At 46.2% G+C, this 23,837-nt stretch overlaps 1 protein-coding gene across 1 annotated transcript in view; it reads right to left on the reverse strand.

The window, feature by feature from the left end:
* LOC112267393 (neurobeachin-like) overlaps positions 1 to 23,837 on the reverse strand; it is a 338,648-nt gene that overhangs the window by 35,584 nt on the left and 279,227 nt on the right. Inside the window, 3 exon segments of the mRNA XM_042297331.1 lie at positions 6,553 to 6,705; positions 14,819 to 14,938; positions 16,261 to 16,401. Of these exon segments, the coding sequence (XP_042153265.1) occupies positions 6,553 to 6,705; positions 14,819 to 14,938; positions 16,261 to 16,401 (414 nt within the window).

The following is a 23,837-nucleotide window of genomic DNA, read 5'->3' on the forward strand; positions in this document are numbered from 1 at the left end:
TCAGAACACACAGACACACAGGCAGGGCTAGAGGGGAAAGGCACCCAGCAGCATGAAAACACACACAGTACACACAGTACACATACTGTAACACACACACACACACACACACACACACACACACGCAGGGTGAGTAGCATGAAAACACAATGTACACAAACAACAATACATACAAGGGAAAAAATAACACACACCACACAACCCAACACGCGTTACACTACACACACAGTCTATGTTACTGTACATACAACTGACAACATCACTGCACTACTCAACACATAAACCCCACTGCACTAGGTGTGGTCAAACAGGGAGGAACACTACTATTGAACCTAAAGCATTCAGTGATATTAGACTCCTGAGTTTTGATAGCAGCTATTCTCTCTCCAGCCAGACTGTGATAAAATCCACGTCCCTATATAGTCCTATATATTTGACCAGGGTTCTCATCAAAAGTAGTGCACTAGCTAGATAGGGAAGAGGGTGCTATTTGGGACGCAGTTTAATAAACAGGATGAGCCTCAGGAGAGCCGGTTTAATGCCTCCAGCCTGATATCAGCCGGGTATCATGTTTGTTCTCTGTCTATTAAAAACAATGACAGGCCATCTTTCTCATGGAGCTGTTCAATACTAATGGAGATACACTTTACTGTAAGCCATGTATGTGTGTACAGAGAGGAAAATGTATTTTTTGGGTGTGTTTAAGATAAGATAACAAACTAAAGATAACTACAGCATTCCTGTAGTCTTACACTGGCCCTTATGGTAGACAGTATTACTGTTGTGTTACATCACTATGGTAGACAGTATTACTGTTGTGTTACATCACTATGGTAGACAGTATTACAGTTCTGTTAGATCACTATGGTAGACAGTATTACTGTTGTGTTACATCACTATGGTAGACAGTATTACAGTTCTGTTAGATCACTATGGTAGACAGTATTACTGTTGTGTTACATCACTGTGGTAGACAGTATTACAGTTCTGTTAGATCACTATGGTAGACAGTATTACTGTTGTGTTACATCACTATGGTAGACAGTGTTACTATTGTGTTACATCACTATGGTAGACAGTATTACAGTTCTGTTAGATCACTATAGTAGACAGTATTACTGTTGTGTTATATCACTATGGTAGACCGTGTTACTATTGTGTTACATCACTATGGTAGACAGTGTTACTGTTCTGTTTGATCACCATGGTAGACAGTATTACTGTTGTGTTACATCACTATGGTAGACAGTATTACAGTTCTGTTAGATCACTATGGTAGACAGTATTACTGTTGTGTTACATCACTATGGTAGACAGTATTACTGTTGTGTTACATCACTATGGTAGACAGTATTACAGTTCTGTTAGATCACTATGGTAGACAGTATTACTGTTGTGTTACATCACTGTGGTAGACAGTATTACAGTTCTGTTAGATCACTATGGTAGACAGTATTACTGTTGTGTTACATCACTATGGTAGACAGTGTTACTATTGTGTTACATCACTATGGTAGACAGTATTACAGTTCTGTTAGATCACTATAGTAGACAGTATTACTGTTGTGTTATATCACTATGGTAGACCGTGTTACTATTGTGTTACATCACTATGGTAGACAGTGTTACTGTTCTGTTTGATCACCATGGTAGACAGTATTACTGTTGTGTTACATCACTATGGTAGACTGTGTTACTATTGTGTTACATCACTATGGTAGACAGTATTACAGTTCTGTTAGATCACTATGGTAGACAGTATTACTGTTGTGTTACATCACTATGGTAGACAGTGTTACTGTTCTGTTAGATCATTATGGTAGACAGTATTACTGTTGTGTTACATCACTATGGAAGACAGTGTTACTGTTGTGTTACATCACTATGGTAGACAGTGTTACTGTTGTGTTACATCACTATGGAAGACAGTGTTACTGTTGTGTTAGATCACTATGGTAGACAGTTTTACTGTTGTGTTACATCACTATGGTAGACAGTGTTACTGTTGTGTTAGATCACTATGGTACATTTACAGTGCTTACGTTATTATTGCACTTATTGTCAACCCAGACACTACAACTCTAGCAGCTGATATGTATAGAGACATGCTGCAGGACTTTACACTCTCCCTCCCACAGGACAATAACAGCCTCTACCAACAGAGTGGAGCTAGCTAGAGCACACAGACAGAGACGAACTCAGAGGGAGCTGAACTAGCCACGGGGCATGTCACCACGATTGAATCAGGCACATGCAAAGATGGGAACTGGAGGGAGGAGGGGTGGAGGGAGGGTGGCGGAGGGATGGAGAGAGAGCGAGAGAGAGAGACGGAAATATAATAAAAGGTAAAGTAAGAGGGAAGCAGAAAATGAAGAATGCTATAGTGAGATCAGAAACACTGTCTACCAGCAGGATGACTGAGGACAGAGATGGAGAGTAAAGATGATGAATCTGTAGGTATCCATCCACGGATTCCACATGTATACTAATATCTGAAAGATAAGAGGATAAGAACACAGTGCCTGCCCTCCCCCCGCCGAGGCTTGCCCCTCCACCTTCCTCCTCCTATTTGTCCCCCTCCACCTCCCTCCTCCTGTCTGGCCCCCTCCTATCTGGCCCCTTTCCTATCTGGCTCCCCTCCAATCTGTCCCCCCTCCACCTATCTGTCCCAACCTTCACCTCCCTCCTCCTCTCTGTGCCTGTCCTCCCCAATCTCCCTCCTCCCTGTGTGCTGGGCTGATCTAGATGTAGCTGACCAGGCAGTAGACAAGAGGAGGAGAGCAGAGGGAGAGAGGAGAGGAGTAGAATAGAGAAGAGCTTAGTGAAAGGTCACCTCTGCTCGCTGCTAAACCCCACCACCACCCCTACCTCCCCCCTCCCACCAGCTCTGTCACTCCTGCTGAAAAGGTCAAGTGTGTTCCTACCCCATCCCCCTTGTCCTGCCCCCAATAACACTGTAGAACCGCCCCCATAATGTCATATCTATAACCATGTCTTGGTGTGTTCAGGCATGAGGGTCTACTTGCACACTATAGTATGTGTACATGGATGTAATGGTGTGTGATTGTGAGTGTGTGTATGCGTGTGTTTGCATGTGATGAGAAGTGAACGACTGTCTGCCTCCAGGCTTGACTGGTTGAGAGGCTGGCAGAGGGTGGAGAGGGAGCTCACGTTCTGTCTCTGTGTGTGTGCGTGTTGCTCAAAGGGCCTGCAGGGAGTACTGGGTTGTCCTGGGATAACACACACACACAGCACACAGCCACACACACACAGGCACACAGCCACACACACACAGCACACAGCCACACACACACAGCACACAGCCACACACACACAGCCACACACACACAGGCACACAGCCACACAGCCACACACACAGCCACCCACCCACCCACACACACACACACAGCCACACACACAGTACACAGCTAAATGATGATTGATGAGTCCGGCATTAGGTAACATTATAGGGGACACTTACTGGCCCCGTCATTTTGTGACATCACTTGGGTCAGCTGCAGATTGCGTTAGTATCGAGCACTTTATCAGATGCTGCATGAGTAACTCACACAGGGAAGAGAGGGGGAGAGGGGGAGGAAGAGGGAAGAGAGGGGGAGAGGGGGGAGGAGAGGTGGAGGAGGGGGTGATAGAAGAGAAAAGGAGTTGGTGCTACAAAATTAGAGGACGGAGGACGAGACAAGGGTGGGAGGAGAGGAGCGGGTTAGGTAGAGAAAGAGAGCAGAGGGTGGGAGGAGAGGAGCGGGTTAGGAGGAGGAAGAGAGCAGAGGGTGGGAGGAGAGGAGCGGGTTAGGTAGAGAAAGAGAGCAGAGGGTGGGAGGAGAGGAGAGGGTTAGGTAGAGAAAGAGAGCAGAGGGTGGGAGGAGAGGAGCGGGTTAGGTAGAGAAAGAGAGCAGAGGGTGGGAGGAGAGGAGAGGGTTAGGTAGAGAAAGAGAGCAGAGGGTGGGAGGAGAGGAGAGGGTTAGGGTAGAGAAAGAGAGCAGAGGGTGGGAGGAGAGGAGAGGGTTAGGTAGAGAAAGAGAGCAGAGGGTGGGAGGAGAGGAGCGGGTTAGGTAGAGAAAGAGAGCAGAGGGTGGGAGGAGAGGAGAGGGTTAGGTAGAGAAAGAGAGCAGAGGGTGGGAGGAGAGGAGCGGGTTAGGTAGAGAAAGAGAGCAGAGGGTGGGAGGAGAGGAGCGGGTTAGGAGGAAGAGAGCAGAGGGTGGGAGGAGAGGAGAGGGTTAGGTAGAGGAAGAGAGCAGAGGTTGGGAGGAGAGGAGGGGGTTAGGAGGAGGAAGAGAGCAGAGGGTGGGAGGAGAGGAGAGGGTTAGGTAGAGGAAGAGAGCAGAGAGCAGAGGGTGGGAGGAGAGGAGCAGGTTAGGTAGAGGAAGAGAGCAGAGGGTGGGAGGAGAGGAGAGGGTTAGGTAGAGGAAGAGAGCAGAGGGTGGGAGGAGAGGAGAGGGTTAGGTAGAGGAAGAGAGCAGAGAGCAGAGGGTGGGAGGAGGTGAGCAGGTTAGGTAGAGGAAGAGAGCAGAGGGTGGGAGGAGAGGAGAGGGTTAGGTAGAGGAAGAGAGCAGAGGGTGGGACGAGAGGAGCGGGTTAGGTAGAGGAAGAGAGCAGAGGGTGGGAGGAGAGGAGCGGGTTAGGTAGAGGAAGAGAGCAGAGGGTGGGAGGAGAGGAGCGGGTTAGGAGGAGGAAGAGAGCAGAGGGTGGGAGGAGAGGAGAGGGTTAGGAGGAGGAAGAGAGCAGAGAGCAGAGGGTGGGAGGAGAGGAGCGGCTTAGGTAGAGGAAGAGAGCAGAGGGTGGGAGGAGAGGAGCGGGTTAGGAGGAGGAAGAGAGTAGAGGGTGGGAGGAGAGGAGCGGGTTAGGAGGAAGAGAGCAGAGGGTGGGAGGAGAGGAGAGGGTTAGGAGGAGGAAGAGAGCAGAGAGCAGAGGGTGGGAGGAGAGGAGAGGGTTAGGTAGAGAAAGAGAGCAGAGGGTGGGAGGAGAGGAGCGGGTTAGGTAGAGAAAGAGAGCAGAGGGTGGGAGGAGAGGAGCGGGTTAGGAGGAAGAGAGCAGAGGGTGGGAGGAGAGGAGCGGGTTAGGAGGAGGAAGAGAGCAGAGAGCAGAGGGTGGGAGGAGAGGAACGGCTTAGGTAGAGGAAGAGAGCAGAGGGTGGGAGGAGAGGAGCGGGTTAGGAGGAGGAAGAGAGCAGAGAGCAGAGGGTGGGAGGAGAGGAGAGGGTTAGGTAGAGGAAGAGAGCAGAGGGTGGGAGGAGAGGAGCGGGTTAGGTAGAGGAAGAGAGCAGAGGGTGGGAGGAGAGGAGCGGGTTAGGAGGAGGAAGAGAGCAGAGGGTGGGAGGAGAGGAGCGGGTTAGGAAGAGGAAGAGAGCAGAGAGCAGAGGGTGGGAGGAGAGGAGCGGCTTAGGTAGAGGAAGAGAGCAGAGGGTGGGAGGAGAGGAGCGGGTTAGGAGGAGGAAGAGAGCAGAGGGTGGGAGGAGAGGAGCGGGTTAGGAGGAGGAAGAGAGCAGAGGTTGGGAGGAGAGGAGCGGGTTAGGAGGAGGAAGAGAGCAGAGGGTGGGAGGAGAGGAGCGGGTTAGGAGGAGGAAGAGAGCAGAGGGTTGGAGGCGAGGAGCGGGTTAGGAGGAGGAAGAGAGTAGAGGGTGGGAGGAGAGGAGCGGGTTAGGTAGAGGAAGAGAGCAGAGGGTGGGAGGAGATGAGAGGGTTAGGAGGAGGAAGAGAGCAGAGGGTGGGAGGCGAGGGCAGGTTAGGTAGAGGAAGAGAGCAGAGGGTGGGAGGAGATGAGAGGGTTAGGTAGAGGAAGAGAGCAGAGAGCAGAGGGTGGGAGGAGAGGAGCAGGTTAGGTAGAGGAAGAGAGCAGAGGGTGGGAGGAGAGGGTTAGGTAGAGGAAGAGAGCAGAGGGTGGGAGGAGAGGAGCGGGTTAGGAGGAGGAAGAGAGTAGAGGGTGGGAGGAGAGGAGCGGGTTAGGAGGAGGAAGAGAGCAGAGGGTGGGAAGAGAGGAGAGGGTTAGGTAGAGGAAGAGAGCAGAGGGTGGGAAGAGAGGAGAGGGTTAGGTAGAGGAAGAGAGCAGAGGGTGGGAGGAGAGGAGAGGGTTAGGTAGAGGAAGAGAGCAGAGGTTGGGAGGAGAGGAGGGGGGGTTAGGAGGAGGAAGAGAGCAGAGGGTGGGAGGAGAGGAGAGGGTTAGGTAGAGGAAGAGAGCAGAGAGCAGAGGGTGGGAGGAGAGGAGCAGGTTAGGTAGAGGAAGAGAGCAGAGGGTGGGAGGAGGGAGAGGGTTAGGTAGAGGAAGAGAGCAGAGGGTGGGAGGAGAGGAGAGGGTTAGGTAGAGGAAGAGAGCAGAGAGCAGAGGGTGGGAGGAGGTGAGCAGGTTAGGTAGAGGAAGAGAGCAGAGGGTGGGAGGAGAGGAGAGGGTTAGGTAGAGGAAGAGAGCAGAGGGTGGGAGGAGAGGAGCGGGTTAGGTAGAGGAAGAGAGCAGAGGGTGGGAGGAGAGGAGAGGGTTAGGTAGAGGAAGAGAGCAGAGCGTGAGCGATAAGGAGAGGAGGAGAGGTGTTTAGTTCCTCACCATCCGGTTGATCCTGACAAAGTCCTCAGGCTTGTTGGCCCAGGGAGGCAGTTCTACATCACACACCATGCTGCCGTCCTCCCTCTGGCCCAGGTGGTAACCATTACTGTTACCAAACATCTCTGGCAGGTAGTAGAATTCTGGAATCAACTCCTGTTTGAAACAGGCATTACCACATTATTATACACATGTTATTGATAGGTCATTACACACATTTTGTTATACCACATTATTACACATTTTAATTACACACGGCAGGTGGTAGTAAGAGTAAATGGACTGTGTACGTGTGTGTGACTTCAGGGGGAAAGGTAATACAAGCCAAATAAACAGCAGGCCATGGGTGTTGAGAGGTGCTGTAACAGTTATTTCAGTGGTGTGTGTGTGTGGTGTGTGTGTGTGTGTGTGTGTGTGTGTGTGTGTGTGTGTGTGTGTGTGTGTGTGTGTGTGTGTGTGTGTCAGTGCAGGGCTGTGGTGATGGGGTCAGGACCTCGGCACAGAGAGGAAGAAACAAACTCCCATGATCCTCCCTGGTGTGATTCCAACTTCAAAGAGAATAAACAACTAGCTGACCCTGGAGACACCCTTAAGCCCAGTGGTCACCAACCTTTTCTGAGTCAAGATCACTTTCGGAGTCAAAACACAAGCTGAGATCTACCACTCTTATATATTTAAAAAAATGTAAGCCTATGCCAAATAAAAACAGTTCTCAGGGGATGAGGTTTGTGTAGTAGGGCCTAGTCCAATATCACAGCATATCGGCTATGCTTTGGCCTGCCTGTATTGTTTCTTCTTAGATCATATTTTATTTCAAAACTCAAGCTACATAAAAAAAATAGATCAGACAGCTGAACATACATTTAAATAATTCACTTTTTTATTTGACCCAACTAATGGTACATGCAACTGATGGTCAGGCTCAGCAGAGGGAGGCTGAGCAGAGAGGGGGGACACTATCTTCCACCTGATGGTCAGGCTCAGCAGAGGGAGGCTGAGCAGAGAGGGGGGACACTATCTTCCACCTGATGGTCAGGCTCAGCAGAGGGAGGCTGAGCAGAGAGGGGGGACACTATCTTCCACCTGATGGTCAGGCTCGGCAGAGGGAGGCTGAGCAGAGAGAGGGGACACTATCTTCCACCTGATGGTCAGGCTCAGCGGAGGGAGGCTGAGCAGAGAGAGGGGACACTATCTTCCACCTGATGGTAAGGCTCAGCGGAGGGAGGCTGAGCAGAGAGAGGGGACACTATCTTCCACCTGATGGTCAGGCTCAGCAGAGGGAGGCTGAGCAGAGAGAGGGGACACTATCTTCCACCTGATGGCGAAACTTGAAAAGCACTGCATTATTTCTGCCTCATGCACAAATTCATGTTGTTGTTCCTATGACCAGAGAAAGTGAAATATTCCTCGGCATTTAAATAGACGAGCCACTAATAATGAAAACACAGGCCTATCGATACACTTGGCTACTCATTCATTTCAGCTGCAGTGCTGATTGTAGCGCGAGTGGAAGTAGTGAGAAGCACGTTTTATGATTTTGAAAAACGTTGAATAAAAACAGTGTTGACCGTGTTGAATAAAAACAGTGTTGACCGTGTTGAATAAAAACAGTGTTGACCGTGTTGAATAAAAACAGTGTTGACCGTGTTGAATAAAAACAGTGTTGACCGTGTTGAATAAAAACAGCGTTGACCGTGTTGAATAAAAACAGTGTTGACCATGTTGAATAAAAACAGTGTTGACCGTGTTGAATAAAAACAGTGTTGACCGTGTTGAATAAAAACAGCGTTGACCGTGTTGAATAAAAACAGTGTTGACCGTGTTGAATAAAAACAGTGTTGACCGTGTTGAATAAAAACAGTGTTGACCGTGTTGAATAAAAACAGTGTTGACCGTGTTGAATAAAAACAGTGTTGACCGTGTTGAATAAAAACTTAAGCATGACCTCACTCATTAAAAAAGCAGCTCTCTGCTGTATCCTTGTATCTAGTTTTCTGATCATGGTTTTAAAAGTTATGATATATGGAAGCTGCAGGCACAGTGATTTGAGCTACCAGACTGGTCAGCAGTAGACACACTTGATTTACCTCTCCAGGTCTGCCGGGTAGACCAAATCAAATGGTTCGAAATGGGAACAGTTTACCCGGCCCGCAGGGCAGCTGAATCAAATACACCTACCGCCAACAGTGAAAAAAGGTGCACAAGGATTTACCCTTGGAGATCGACTAGGAATGCCTTGAAGATCACGATCGACCGGTTGGTGACCACTGCTTCAGCCTATCCCCTTTCCTCCCCTTCTCTCTCTCTGACAGATGCCTCTGTAAATTGTAAATTGGACCATGTGCACAACAGGAATGTGGCGTCTCCCTCCTCTCTCTGTCAGAGCCCTCATTAGAAAACCATTTAAAACCATTTAAACTCTGTCTAGGCCTGTGTTTATCAGGAGATGTATGTGTTGTGTGTCAGGTGTGTGTGTCAGGTGTGTGTGTATGTGTGTGGGTCAGTGACTTTGTGTTTGTGTGTGTGTGCGTGCGGGCTTGTGTGTGTGTGTGTGTGTGTGTCAGCGACTGTGTGTTTGTGTGTCAGCGGCTGTGTCTGTGTGTGTCTAAAATGTGCTGGGCCTCCTAGCTGGTTCAGTGCTTATATGAGGGCTGATTTATGAAAGCAGTGTTTGTCGTGTTCTGTGATGCTGTTGGTTTTTACCAGGCCTATGGGAGTTTGACCAGGCCTGTTGCCCATGGGAGGATAACTACAGGAGGGTAACAAGCAGGGTTTAGAGAGGAAGCTGGCATGACAGGAAACACCCCAATAAAACACCAGAGTCTGGTGTTGGTCACATTTCACTCTTTGACTGACCACAACATTGGAGGCTGTTCCCCTCCCTCCCCCCTCTCTCTCCCCTCGCTCACCTATCTCTAACTCTCTCTCCCTCTGTCTCCCTTCTTACTCTCTCTATTTGTAAACTTCCCTGTCATAACTCAGCACCAAGCCGTTAAAGCTGCCAGCTCCGCTTTCGAGCCCAGCTCCCCTGGCAGCCATTAATACAGCAACAGCCTGTTAATGGGCTTAACAAGTCAATCACACAGCCTCCATAGATAGCTATCTATGGAGCCTGTTCGCTATCTATGGAGCCTGTCAGCTAACAGCCTCCATAGCATTAGCTATATTAAATGCTGCTGGGTCCCTTCAGGTGACACACTGGCAGCGTTCTGGGGTGTTACTGGGACTGTTGACTACTCACAGACATGTCTGCCTCACCCTCTTTCACACACACACGCATGCACGCGCATGACAGACACACACACACACACACACACAGAGAGACACACACACGGATGAGCAACACTTAAAACATGTATTGTGAAGGGGAGGAGGGTGGAATGAGTGGAGGGGGGGAATGCTGGTACGAGGTCTCTTGACAATGACTTGCTCTTGTAGGTGGTCAGCTCAACGCTGTTATGGCCCCCCTCCTACTCCCCCTGGTCCTGTACTCTTTGTCATTATGTAGTCATGACTGTCCTGATCAGGTCAGGTTACAGGAGACCACAACCCTACAGATTATCTCTCAACCCCAACAGAGGAGGAGAGATCTAGGGGTCTGAAGATGTGGGGGTTTTATGACCCCTCACGCCCCTGGTAAATCTCAGGCCACAAACAAATTCCTTTGTCCTGTTACTATAGAGAACCAGCCTCAGAACATTAAACATGAAATAAAGGGACTTTGGAACAATGTTTTCCATCAGCCACAATGGTGGTCATGACGATAGATGGAATATGAAAATGTATGTCATTTTTGTTTTGTTATTAAAGGTTAATAGATGACGTTATTACGAAAACGTTGTAACGTGAAGAGTTTTCCTAGTACATGTTTGATGTTTATACATTGTACGTTGTATGGAATATATCCAAATCAAAGAGAATGTTTTGGGAAAGATGAAATGTGAAGTTAGATGTCTAAAATTGGATTTGAGTAAAATCTAGACCTTGCCCTCATAACTTGGTACGCCCAGAGAATTGCCCTAAAGGCAGTTACGCCCACTTCTGACACAAGGATATAAAACCTGTGAGTAAAGAATTTCCAGAGAAGACTACGTGACCCAAGCTGCAGCCAAGCGCTAAAAAGTCAACGAACCCAGAAAGCAACACAAGTTTGAAGACAAATAAATATTTTTCTACCCAAGCTACGGATGAGTAGCTGTGTCTAAGCGGGTGAATTCAAGCCGGACCCCCTAGCATCCAATCCCAGCGAATCGTGGTATCTAAAAGGTTTCATTCCTATGCTGTGAGCTCTGAGCTACAGAGCTGTCTATCCTCAGAAGACTCCTTCCAGAGCAAGGGTGAGGGAACAGACTCCTAAGCCAAAAGGACACTGACATCGTGAGGACGACCAGAAAGGTGCGCCAGAGAAGTGCGTCATCGAGCAGCCTGAACGGTCCCCTGAACGGTCTACGCAGAGAATCCCCACCTAATTACATCATTATATTCTAACCCATAAGAGTGGCAGTTTGGGGCAAGGCTAGGGTTAGAATAGCATAGCTGACAAATTCACCCAAATGTATATTTCTCTCGTGTACTTTCTTTTTCCTCTCTCTCTTTGACACCCCCATTTTGGGTAACACACACCATAGTATGTTGGCCCTTTATACTGAGTTCTAATCAAAAGCCTGTAATGTGTTTTGTCTATGTGTAAGATTGGTGTGGTACAAACTCATTGGTGAGACCTGGGTCCGTGCAGATTCACGGGCTATACGACGTTCAGAACGAGATTGTAGAGGTAACTGGTTAATTAGCGGCTGTTGTAAAATCGATATTCTGATATTCTTTGAGTTAATTTGGAAAATAGAAACTCAATAAAAATCTAGTTTTCCCATGGTGCCCCAGGTTAATGAGTTAATAATTGCTTGATTCAGTTAATCACGCAATTAGAAACTTTTAATCATTCGATGAACAACAGTCGTAACATTAACTAATACAACGTCACGACAGTATGTAACACTTTGTGAATGTAGGTAACTGTGTACCTAAGTGTCTTGGCTGTGTGCTTAGGGTCGCTGTCCTGTTGGAAGGTGAACCTTCGCCCCAGTCTGAGGTCCTGAGCAGGTTTTCATTAAGGATCTATTTCCCTCTGTCCTGACTAGTCTCCCAGTCCCTGCCACTGAAAAACATCCCCACAGCATGATGCTGCCACCACCATGCTTCACCTTAGGGATGGAGCCAGGTTTCCTCCAGACGTGACGCTTGGCATTCAGACCAAAGAGTTCAATCTTGGTTTCATCAGAGCAGAGAATCTTGTTTCTCATGGTCCGAGAGTTCTTTAGGTGCCTTTTGGCAAACTCGGTAGAACTGTGTGTGTGTGGGTAGAACTATGTGTGTAGGTAGAACTGAGTGCGTAGGTAGAACTGTATGTGTGTAGGTAGAACTGAGTGTGTGTAGGTAGAACTGAGTATGTGTAGGTGGAACTGAGTGTGTAGGTAGAACTGAGTATGTAGGTAGAACTGAGTGTGTAGGTAGAACTGAGTGTGTGTAGGTAGAACTGAGTATGTAGGTAGAACTGAGTGTGTGTAGGTAGAACTGAGTATGTAGGTAGAACTGAGTGTGTGTAGGTAGAACTGTGTATGTAGGTAGAACTGTGTTTGTGTAGGTAGAACTGTGTGTGTGTAGGTAGAACTGAGTGCATAGGTAGAAATTAGTGTGTGTAGGTAGAACTGTGTATGTAGGTAGAACTGGGGTGCGTCACCTGAGTGGGTTGATTCACTGATGTGGTCATCCTGTCTGGGTTGGCGCCCCCCCTTGGGTTGTGCCATGGCGGAGATCTTTGTGGGCTATACTCAGCCTTGTCTCAGGATGGTAAGTTGGTGGTTGAAGATATGGGGGCTGTGCTTTGGCAAAGTGGGTGGGGTTATATCCTTCCTGTTTGGCCCTGTCTGGGGGTGTCCTCGGATGGGGCCACAGTGTCTCCTGACCCCTCCTGTCTCAGCCTCCAGTATTTATGCTGCAGTAGTTAATGTGTCGGGGGGCTAGGGTCAGTTTGTTATATCTGGAGTACCTCTCCTGTCCTATTCGGTGTCCTGTGTGAATCTAAGTGTGCGTTCTCTAATTCTCTCTTTCTCTCTCTCTCTCGGAGGACCTGAGCCCTAGGACCATGCCCCAGGACTACCTGACATGATGACTCCTTGCTGTCCCCAGTCCACCTGACTGTGCTGCTGCTCCAGTTTCAACTGTTCTGCCTTATTATTATATGACCATGCTGGTCATTTATGAACATTTGAACATCTTGGCCATGTTCTGTTATAATCTCCACCGGCACAGCCAGAAGAGGACTGGCCACCCCACATATGCTCTCTCTAATTCTCTCTTTCTTTCTCTCTCTCGGAGGACCTGAGCCCTAGGACCATGCCCCAGGACTACCTGACATGATGACTCCTTGCTGTCCCCAGTCCACCTGACCGTGCTGCTGCTCCAAGTTTCAACTGTTCTGCCTTATTATTATACGACCATGCGGGTCATTTATGAACATTTGAACATCTTGGCCATGTTCTGTTATAATCTCCACCCGGCACAGCCAGAACAGGACTGGCCACCCCACATAGCCTGGTTCCTCTCTAGGTTTCTCCCTAGGTTTTGGCCCTTCTAGGGAGTTTTTCCTAGCCACCGTGCTTCTACACCTGCATTGCTTGCTGTTTGGGGTTTTAGGCTTGTTTTCTGTACAGCACTTTGAGATATCAGCTGATGTATGAAGGGCTATATAAATAAATTTGATTTGATTTGAACTGTGTGTGTGTGGGTAGAACTGTGTGTGTAGGTAGAACTGAGTGCGTAGGTAGAACTGTCTGTGTGTAGGTAGAACTGAGTGTGTGTAGGTAGAACTGAGTGTTTGTAGGTAGAACTGAGTGCGTAGGTAGAACTGAGTGTGTGTAGGTAGAACTGAGTGTGTGCAGGTAGAATTGAGTGTGTGTAGGTAGAACTGAGTGTGTAGGTAGAACTGATTGCGTAGGTAGAACTGAGTGTGTGTAGGTAGAACTGTGTATGTGGGTAGAACTGTGTGTGTGTGGGTAGAACTGTGTGTGTAGGTAGAACTGAGTGCGTAGGTAGAACTGAGTGTGTGTAGGTAGAACTGAGTGTGTGTAGGTAGAACTGAGTGTTTGTAGGTAGAACTGAGTGTGTGTTGGTAGAACTGAGTGCGTAGGTAGAACTGAGTGCGTAGGTAGAACTGTGTGCGTAGGTAGAACTGAGTGCGTAGGTAGAACTGTGTGTGTAGGTAGAACTGAGTGCGTGTGTGGGTAGAACTGAGTGCGTAGGTAGAACTGAGTGTGTGTAGGTAGAACTGAGTGTGTGTAGGTAAAACAATTTAGCAGAATAATGAAACACAGCTGCTGTTGTAATATCTTGTCACTCTCTTGTTCGTGCTGATAGACCAGCAGCCATGTTCTGTGTGTTTCAACAGACAGGCAGACAGACATACAAGTAGTTTAAAGTAGCATGTATTTGTTAACAGGGCATGTTAGCTGGTGTGCTGCTCTCTCCCTTTCCACCACAAGCCGAGCCCAGGAAAAGTCCTGTCCGGACATAAAACACTACATTTTAAATAGCTTTTGTCATTAATGCTTTATTAATTGCCTGGGGCAACACTAACTCGACGTGGGGTGTTCTAGAAATATCTGACACTTTGAGGTCAGAGCTGTTCCCGCTGTGTTACAGAGTGGCTGTGGTGGTTCAGCGTTCCTCTGGCTGCATCCCAAATGGCACCCCATTCTCTATATAGTGCACTACTTTGGACCAGGACCCATAGGGGCCATTTGGGACACATCCTCTGACTGCTCCTTTGAGAGGATTTCTTTCTTTCTCTGTCTTCAGCCTTTGTTCACATACAGTACAGCACTCCTTTGTTTTTAAAGTAAAGTTTTAAAAAAATATAAGCGATAAATGAACTATGTATTTGTAAGTGCTTTAGTTATTCACTGTGTACCATGTCTCTGTTCCTCAGAGTTTGAGCACAGTGTTATTTATAATTCATGGTATATGTTTTATTGTGACGTTTCCTTCTGGGTTGTATACCGATGAACAGGGAATGCATCAGACCCACTGTAGATGCAGAGTATTTTAAGCTGAGCAGAGGTTGTTTCATGGACACACACACACCCACGCACCCACCCACACACACACACACACACACACACACACAAACACACACACACACACACACACACACACACACACACACACACACACACACACACACACACACACACACACACACAAAGACACACACCTTGACGTCTGAGGTGTCTCTCTGGCAGTGCCTCCAGGAGCGGGTGATGGCTGAGAAGGTCCGGTCTGGATGGTCAAACTTGTTGTTGTTAGCATTCAGAAAGAACGTGGTGAAAGGCTCCTGCAAGAACAAACATACATACATTTTACATTGAGCAAAGGATGTTTCATGGACACACAAACACACACAAATATCAGAACACAGATAACACCTCCATACCAAACCATACTGTCAGTGAACTAGATTTTCTATTGCATGTTCAGAGTGAATAATTTATGCTCCCCTAAGGAGAGCTAATGGCTGAATTCTACTGGTTGTGACAGAGATAAGGGCAATGAGAATCTCTATTGGAACCCTAGATTCGGTAAAGAGGTCAATGGAACGCAGACTGTGGGGGATAGAAGAAGGATGCCAGATTGGTTCACATTCGACAAATCTGATCTAACAAAGTGAATATTTGTCAAATCCGTCATGATTGTCATGTATTGTCACAGGCCCACAATGTGATTACTAAAGTCCGACTTTGGCTGCATAACATATAAACAATATCCTAAATGTAGAATAATTTTCTGGGGGGCAATGAGGAGATTCGGGATCTTTCCTCCACGCGTTTCCATGGCATTTCCATTGTTTGGGTTGAGTTCCACTGACCTCTTTATCAATGATGTGTTTCTGTGTCTGTATATCTGATATTCCTGTGCCAGACTAGCGTGCATGCGTTTCTGTCTGTCTGTCTGTCTGTCTGTCTGTCTGTCTGTCTGTCTGTCTGTCTGTCTGTCTGTCTGTCTGTCTGTCTGTCTGTCTGTCTGTCTGTCTGTCTGTCTGTCTGTCTGTCTGTCTGTCTGTCTGTCTGTCTGTCTGTCTGTCTGTCTGTCTGTCCACTGTACATTACCCACAATGCCTTAGGGAGTATTAACTACTGTGCTTCCTGGTAGCCGGGAGCGACGGTGCTAATTTGCTGATACTGTATGTGGTGTTCCCAGTCTGAGATGGAGACAGTGGACTGATGGAGGGATATAGGGAGGAGAGGCGGAGAGGAGGGGGAGAGTGGCAGGCAAAGGGAGGACAGGGGGGTGCTACTGACTCCCCATCAAGCTTTCTCCAATTAACGAGCTGCCTAACATATCAGATATGGACAAACCCCAGGAGGGGTAACCCTATATCTCACCATTTCGATTCCACTGGTATTTACTAAACACTAGGTGGTATCAATGTGCTTTCAACTGTGTGGACTGTGTGACTCAATATCTAACTAACTTACTGTACTAGCTGCCATTTAGAATATTTTATTTTGGATAAAGAATGACACGTCTGTCTCCACAAGTCTAAAGTCAGATAGAAAGTGTAGAAATGATAATGAACCTATATATTTGTTTGATCAACCACCCCTTTTCCAGGTACAGGGAACAGGGTATTGGGTGGATGGGGTACAGAGTACCTACTATCCTGAGCAGCCAGAGCAGGGTGGAGTTAGCGGTGGAGTAGTGGGTGTTGTAGTGATATGGGGGGGTCTGGTCCTCTTCCCAGGTCTCATAGCGCTCTGCATAGAACACTGCACGCTTGGGGTTCAACGCTCCGATTGGCTGAGGGAGAAACAGAAGTTACGTACATACAGTAGATAGAGTATGATGTTCAGTATATAACTGATTTTAAAGACTTAGCAGACAGACAGCTCCTAGATCAGGGTTGTCAAACACAAGGCCCCCGAACAAGATGAGACCATTTAATATGGCCCGCCATGTTGTCATGGTAAAAAAAGGCCACAGGAGTTTAGTAAGGCCTCCTATTGATATTACAGTAATTACGTACCTAGTCAATGGATAAAACAAGAAATATATGACTTTACAACCCAAATATTGACCTTTGATAGCATGTTTCATACCACCATAACACAGGAACAGAAGCCAAGTCAATATTACACTCTGGGTCCCAGACTCTCTGTATAAGGCCGAGACTCATTCTGGGTCCCAAATAGCAACCCATTCCCAATATAGCGCACTACCTTTGGGTAATAGGATGCCACTAACTATGTGGGTAATATGATGCCATTTGTGACGTGCCCTACGCCAATATTATGACACTGAGACTCACTCTGGGTCCCAAGCCTTTGCTTTCTCATGTGTTTCTAAGACAATCTAATTAGCCATTAAAATACATGTACTGGAGAATGGTTTCTCTGCCTTCTCAATCACCCTGGCCAACAGGCAGCCATTGAAGGTATATTGGCAGTCATTGTTAATACACTCAGTGCTATTGGTCAGTGGGGGAGGGTGTGTATCCGTGTCTCAGATTGACCACAGGAATCATGGGAAATCTACCCCAACAAAGCCCTTGATTCAGACCAGCTGCAGCTAGTGGAGAGACCAACGACTAAAAATAAAAGAACTTCAATATCAAATCATTAAGACTGTGCCGTTACTCCAGTATTCCCGTGACTAGAGTTATGAGAGTGTTACAACACAAAAAGCTGCTTTCCAAATGACATTCAATTCCCTATATAGTGCACTCGTTTTGACCAGAAGGCCCTGGACATATAGTACATAGGCTTCCATATGAGATGCAGCCAGACTTTCTCATCATCTTCATTATGTTCCAACAGCCCATAGCTCCCTCTATGTGGCACAGAACACATGGCATTAGTAGGAATGACTAGTGCTCAACTCTCTCACTCCAAACCAAATGGTCACGTCTGGTTTCCTTCTACGTTCCTTTCTTTCCTCTCCAACGTAATGACCGTCCACATCGATGTTAGCACGATGAGAGAGAATGAAAGAGAAGTTTATTGAGATCTGCTGAGATTTACGAGGTGATAATAGGCTGTCATGTGACGTATGGGGCCAGCTGTGATTGGGCTGTGGGCTACAGGAAGTCAGACATGCTGGTAAACATCCAGGAGGAACCAGGCTGGTCTCATCTTAGCCCAATCATAGCTGCAGCTGGACAGCACAGCCAGATAACAGGACAGACTGGGTTTCAACCCGGTTCTGACAACCAGCTAACATGTCCCACAGCTAACACAGTCTCACAGCTAACACGGTCTCACAGCTAACACGGTCTCACAGCTAGCACGGTCTCATAGCTAACATGGTCTCACAGCTAACACGGTCTCATAGCTAACATAGTCTCACAGCTAGCACGGTCTCACAGCTAACATGGTCTCATTGCTACCATGGTCTCACAGCTAACATGGCTTCACAGCTAACATGGTCTCAATGCTAACGCGGTCTAATAGCTAACGTGGTCTAATAGCTAACGTGGTCTCACAGCTCACGTGGTCTCATAGCTAACGTGGTCTCACAGCTAACGTGGTCTCACAGCTAACATGGTCTCACAGCTAACACGGTCTAACAGCTAACACGGTCTCATAGCTAACACGGTCTCACAGTTAACACGGTCTCATAGCTAACACGGTCTCACAGTTAACACGGTCTCATAGCTAACACGGTCTCATAGCTAACACAGTCTCATAGCTAACACGGTCTTACAGCTAACACCGTCTCACAGCTAACACCGTCTCACAGCTAACACTGTCTCACAGCTAACACGGTCTCACAGCTAACATGGTCTCATAGCTAACATGGTCTCATAACTAACATGGTCTCACAGCTAACATGGTCTCACAGCTTAAATGATCTCATAACTAACATGGTCTCATAACTAACATGATCTCATAACTAACATGGTCTCATAACTAACATGGTCTCACAGCTAACATGGTCTCATAGTTAACATGGTCTCACAGCTAATATGGTCTCATAGCTAACATGGTCTCATAGCTAACATGGTCTCACAGCTAACATGGTCTCACAGCTAACATGGTCTCATAGCTAACATGGTCTCACAGCTAACATGGTCTCAAAGCTTTATTATTATTATTATTTTTTAAATGTTTTAATTGTATTTTACCCCCTTTTTCTCCACAATTTCAATCTTGTCTCATCGTTGCAACTCCCCAACGGGCTCGGGAGATGAAGGCTCGGGAGATGAAGGTCGAGTCATGCGTCCTCCAAAACATTACCTGCCAAACTGCACTTCTTAACACCCACCAGCTTAACCCAGAAGCCAGCCGCAACAATGTGTCGGAGGAAACACTGTTCAACTGAGGTCAGCCTGCACGCCCCCGGCCAGCCACAAGGAGTCACTAGAGTGCAATGAGCTAAGTAAAGCCCCCCTGGCCAAAACATCCCCCAATCCGGACGACGCTGGGCCAATTGTGCACCACCCTATGGGACTCCCGATCACAGCCGGTTGTGATACAGCATGGGATCGAACCTGGGTCTGTAGTGACGCCTCCAGCACTGCGATGCAGTGCCTTAGACTGCTGTGCCACTTGGGAGGTCATAGCTAACATGGTCTCACAGCTAACATGGTCTCACAGCTAACATGGTCTCATAGCTAACATGGTCTCACAGCTAATATGGTCTCATAGCCAACATGGTCTCACAGCGAACATGGTCTCACAGCTAACATGGTCTCACAGCTAACATGGTCTCACAGCGAACATGGTCTCACAGCTAACATGGTCTCATAGCTAACATGGTCTCACAGCTAACATGGTCTCACAGCGAACATGGTCTCACAGCGAACATGGTCTCACAGCTAACATGGTCTCACAGCTAACATGGTCTCACTAACATGGTTTCACGGCTAACATGGTCTCACAGCTAACATGGTCTCATAGCTAACATGGTTTCACGGCTAACATGGTCTCACAGCTAACATGGTCTCATAGCTAACATGGTTTCACGGCTAACATGGTCTCACAGCTAACATGGTCTCATAGCTAACATGGTTTCACGGCTAACATGGTCTCATAGCTAACATGGTCTCATAGCTAACACGGTCTCATAGCGAACCTGTTATGTATCCAATCTTCAAGGAGAATAGATTAAAAGGGAAGCGTGTAGCTCTCGTAGTCGATAAACTGTATATTGACAACCAAATGTTCCGAGACACAGACTGCTCACTCCATGGCTATTCTAAAAATTACAAAGTTCTTATAGAGGAGTCGAATAATGGGAACGCCAAATAGTAGCCATGGTAGGGAATGCAATAATAATTTACAAAAATAGATAGAAAAGCAATAAAATGAGACAATGGTTAAATGAACTATAACTACACTATACCATTCAAGATAGGGCATGTTTTAAAATAATGATTTAAATGTCCATGTATTGTATTTTGTAAAGGGATAAGACGGCATTAGCAGAAAGGATAACTAGTCAAATAATACTTCAAATATAACGAACTAGAACACAAAAGTACTCAATCAACATGGTGGAGATAAAGAAACACAGCAAACAGAAGACATAGAAGGCACAGTACATCGGTACTGTATTGTGATGAAAGGGGCGGTTTGTGTTTTTTGTGTTTGGAAAAGTGTGGTGTTAAGTGAGTGAGAAAGGAAACAGTTGCATATCCCAGAGTCTGTGAGCAGGGGTTGCGAGAGAGCTTTCAATTTTGTGCGGATGAGGGATACATTTTAAAATAAATTATACATCATTTATTTATTTATTTATTGTCCTGTCATGATGGAACGGTCCCCAAGCCTATACCCTAGACACCCACCTGAGCGACACATACACTAAAGTCCATATCTTTTTTATAGGTGCTTACTGTAAGTTGCCTATTTGCAGCCAAAACAGAAAGAGGAATGTGCATAGAGACCTACTAGAGCAGCACAGTCCCTTCAAGATTCTGAGCCTGCCTGGCAGGGTTGGTCCTACAAAGCCAGAGCCCCCTGATGGGAGAGCATAATATACAAGGAAATTCACAAAGCTGAATTTCCTTGTAGGTAGCCGGTGTGGCTCCCGGTGGGGTACCCCCACGCAGGTAGTGGCAGTGCTGGCAACACTAGCTGCAGTAACCCCATGGGAAGTGGGTCACACTCGGACAATCAGAGAGGGGGCATATTATTGTGACCCTGGTTGCACAAAATAATCAAAGGTCTGACTGCACAGAGACGCTTGGGAACATGGTCACAACGAGGGACCAGTGTGTGTGTGTGTGTGTTTCAGGGGAAGGTGGTGTAGCTGATCTCCATCACCTAGGACTTGACATTGGTGACATCTCCCAATTTTTGCCAATTTTGCTCAATCTTGCATGCTTTCTCAAACAGCTGTAACTGTATATGCATTCGTAAATCAAGTCCTTTCTTGAGTTGGTGCTCTGGGATGTAACAACAGTTGAGCATCTGAGCTTATAGTTGATTGTGGGAAAAGGGGTTGAGCGTGTGTGTGTGTGTGTGTGTGTGTGTGTGTGTGTGTGTGTGTGTGTGTGTGTGTTTGTGTGCGTGTGTATCCCACATCTGTTGCTAGGGGGTAAGGATGTTAGAGGCAATATAGGATGCATCACAATAATTGTTTGCTAAAATAATAATTGCTTGCAATGGCATACCTGGTTATAGGTAATAATCCTTTGATTGAACTGTCGACATTATTAGCCATATTAATTGTTAATGATGGAAATAAAGATATATATAGTAGCTATATATATATTTAATAGCTATATCTAAAGCACATTGAGGGGTGAGCATTGAAAATGCTTTTAGCGGTTTTTCTGCTTCTGTTCTGTGGTGTGGCACCGTGTGCTCTTTTCAAAGGATGGGTCCTGGCCTATCGGGGAGCCTAGGGATCCGGGGGGATGGGGGTGGCCTGCTGGTCACTGGGATGACAACCCAAATGGTGTAATAGTGGAGAACAATTGGAGGGTTACTTAGTTGCAATGCAAATATCATGGACACTCAATTACTATGGTACTTTTTAATGGTTTGGACACACCTACTCATTCAAGGGTTTTTCATTATTTTTACAATTGTCTACATTGTAGAATAGTGAAGCCATCAAAACTATGAAATAACACATATGGAATCATGTAATAACCAAAAAATGGTTAAACAAATCAAAATATATGTTAGATTTAAGATTTTTCAGCCATATTAATTGTTAATGATGGAAATTAAGATATATATAGATTTTTTTTAAAGCTATATATAATTCAAATTGAGGTGAGAGCATTGGAAATGCTTTTAACGGTTGCCTTGATGACAGCTTTGCACACTCAACCAGCTTCATGAGGTAGTCACCTGGAATGCATTTTAATTAACAGGTGTGTCTTGTTAAAAGTCAATTTGTGGAATTTCTTTCCTTCTTAATGCATTTTAGCCAATCAGTTGTGTTGTGACAAGGTAGGGATGGTATACAGAAGATAACCCTATTTGGTAAAAGACCAAGTCCATATTATGGCAAGAACAGCTCAAATAAGCAAAGAGAAAAGACAGTCCATCACTACTTTAAGACATGAAGGTCAGTCAATCAGAACAATTTCAAGAACTTTGAACGTTTCTTCAAGCGCAATTGCAAAAACCATCAAGCGCTGTGATGAAACTGGCTCTCATGAGGACCGGCAAGAAGGAAGACCAAGAGCTACCTCTGCTGCAGAGGATGAGTTCATTAGAGTTACCAGCCTCAGAAATTGCAGCCCAAATAAATGTAGAAAATAGTAAAAGTAAAGAAAAACTTTTGACAGGTACTGTATATACTTGCAAAACATTATATGGGGGATTGGAAGTGATGCAGACAATTACATTGATGGAAGCTACAATCTATCTACAATTTTAAAGCTGATCTACCTGCGAAACATGGTCTCACAGCTAACGTGGTCTCATAGCTAACATGGTCTCAGAGTTAACGTGGTCTCATAGCTAGCCAAGAACCCCAAATACGGTGAATATGAATATTTCCACTAAACCCAGCAGCAGGATGGATGTTGTATCTTAAGGACAAAACCTCACCGACAAATGGTTAAAAGTAGCAGATGGAAGTCATATTGCCTCCGACCACATAACATCTGCTGCTATTTTCGGTTCATTTCCAGTCTATTCTACATGTTAAATCGCCACCATTCCTCGACACACAGAAGGTGATCTACTGCGCATAGCTAATGTTGGTTATGGTGTGTCTTGTCCATTACATCTTATCGGCTTCCTCTGTCACCCTCACAGACAGCTCTTAGCCTATAAAAATATATGGGGGGCTTTAGCCTGCTGAACTAGCTCATTAGTAAGACATTAAAAAGCTGTTAACATGGTAGATAGTGTTGGGTCTTAAGTGGCCATAAGAGCTTTCTAAGCTCTAAGCCTTTCACATGCATGCATGCAGCACCAGCAACCTGGCACCCTATTCCCTATATTTTATGCTGCTTTTGACCAGGGTCCATTTGGGTAACAAAAAATGTTTGGCTAGTTCACGCAAACAAGACAACATCCATTTCTGGCTATACTCTGACCTTCTCTGTTGTTGATGTGCGACAGCTAGCTACCTAGATAACTTTGCTACAGTGTGGTATTTTATTGATTTCTTGACATAAACACACTTTAAAGCAACCAGGCATGTCAAGTGTGTTGATTGTACTAACAACTATTTTACTTAAGGTTAATTGATGGAACTATCAATGCTAATGTTGGATGCTAATGTTAGCAAGCTAATGTGCTAAAATAGATACTAGGTGGGAGATGGGGATATAGGGCCCTGGTCAAAAGTTGTGCACTACAGTACATAGGGAATAGGGTGCCATATGGGACCCCTTCCGTGGCTGGTTATTGGAGTAGAATATTGACAACAAACCTTCTCCTCGACCATTCCTTTAACACACAGTAATCACCAACTACCTATTATCAGGTGATTATGTAAATACAGGACATGATAAGGAGACAATAAAAACAAGTGCTTTAGACAGCTCTGCATTTAGCTCCTTCTAAGTTCACTCCCATAAATAACACCTGACCTAGTGATACCTACCTCCACCACCAAACAAGACATGATCAAACCTAGCTGCTGGATTATAGGGCTGTCACATGCTACACTAGATAAACCACTCATCACATTTAATTAGGATCATTCTCTGACTGCAGAGAGTAGAGACCCCAAAGTGGAGGATCCAAGAGGAGCGTGTGTGTGTGTATGTGAGTGTGTGAAACGCAGAGAAAGAGAGAGTTCTGCAGTTAGTGTGGTAATATCTA

The sequence above is a fragment of the Oncorhynchus tshawytscha genome, linkage group LG14 (genome assembly GCF_018296145.1).
Source record: "Oncorhynchus tshawytscha isolate Ot180627B linkage group LG14, Otsh_v2.0, whole genome shotgun sequence".
Taxonomy (NCBI): domain Eukaryota; kingdom Metazoa; phylum Chordata; class Actinopteri; order Salmoniformes; family Salmonidae; genus Oncorhynchus; species Oncorhynchus tshawytscha.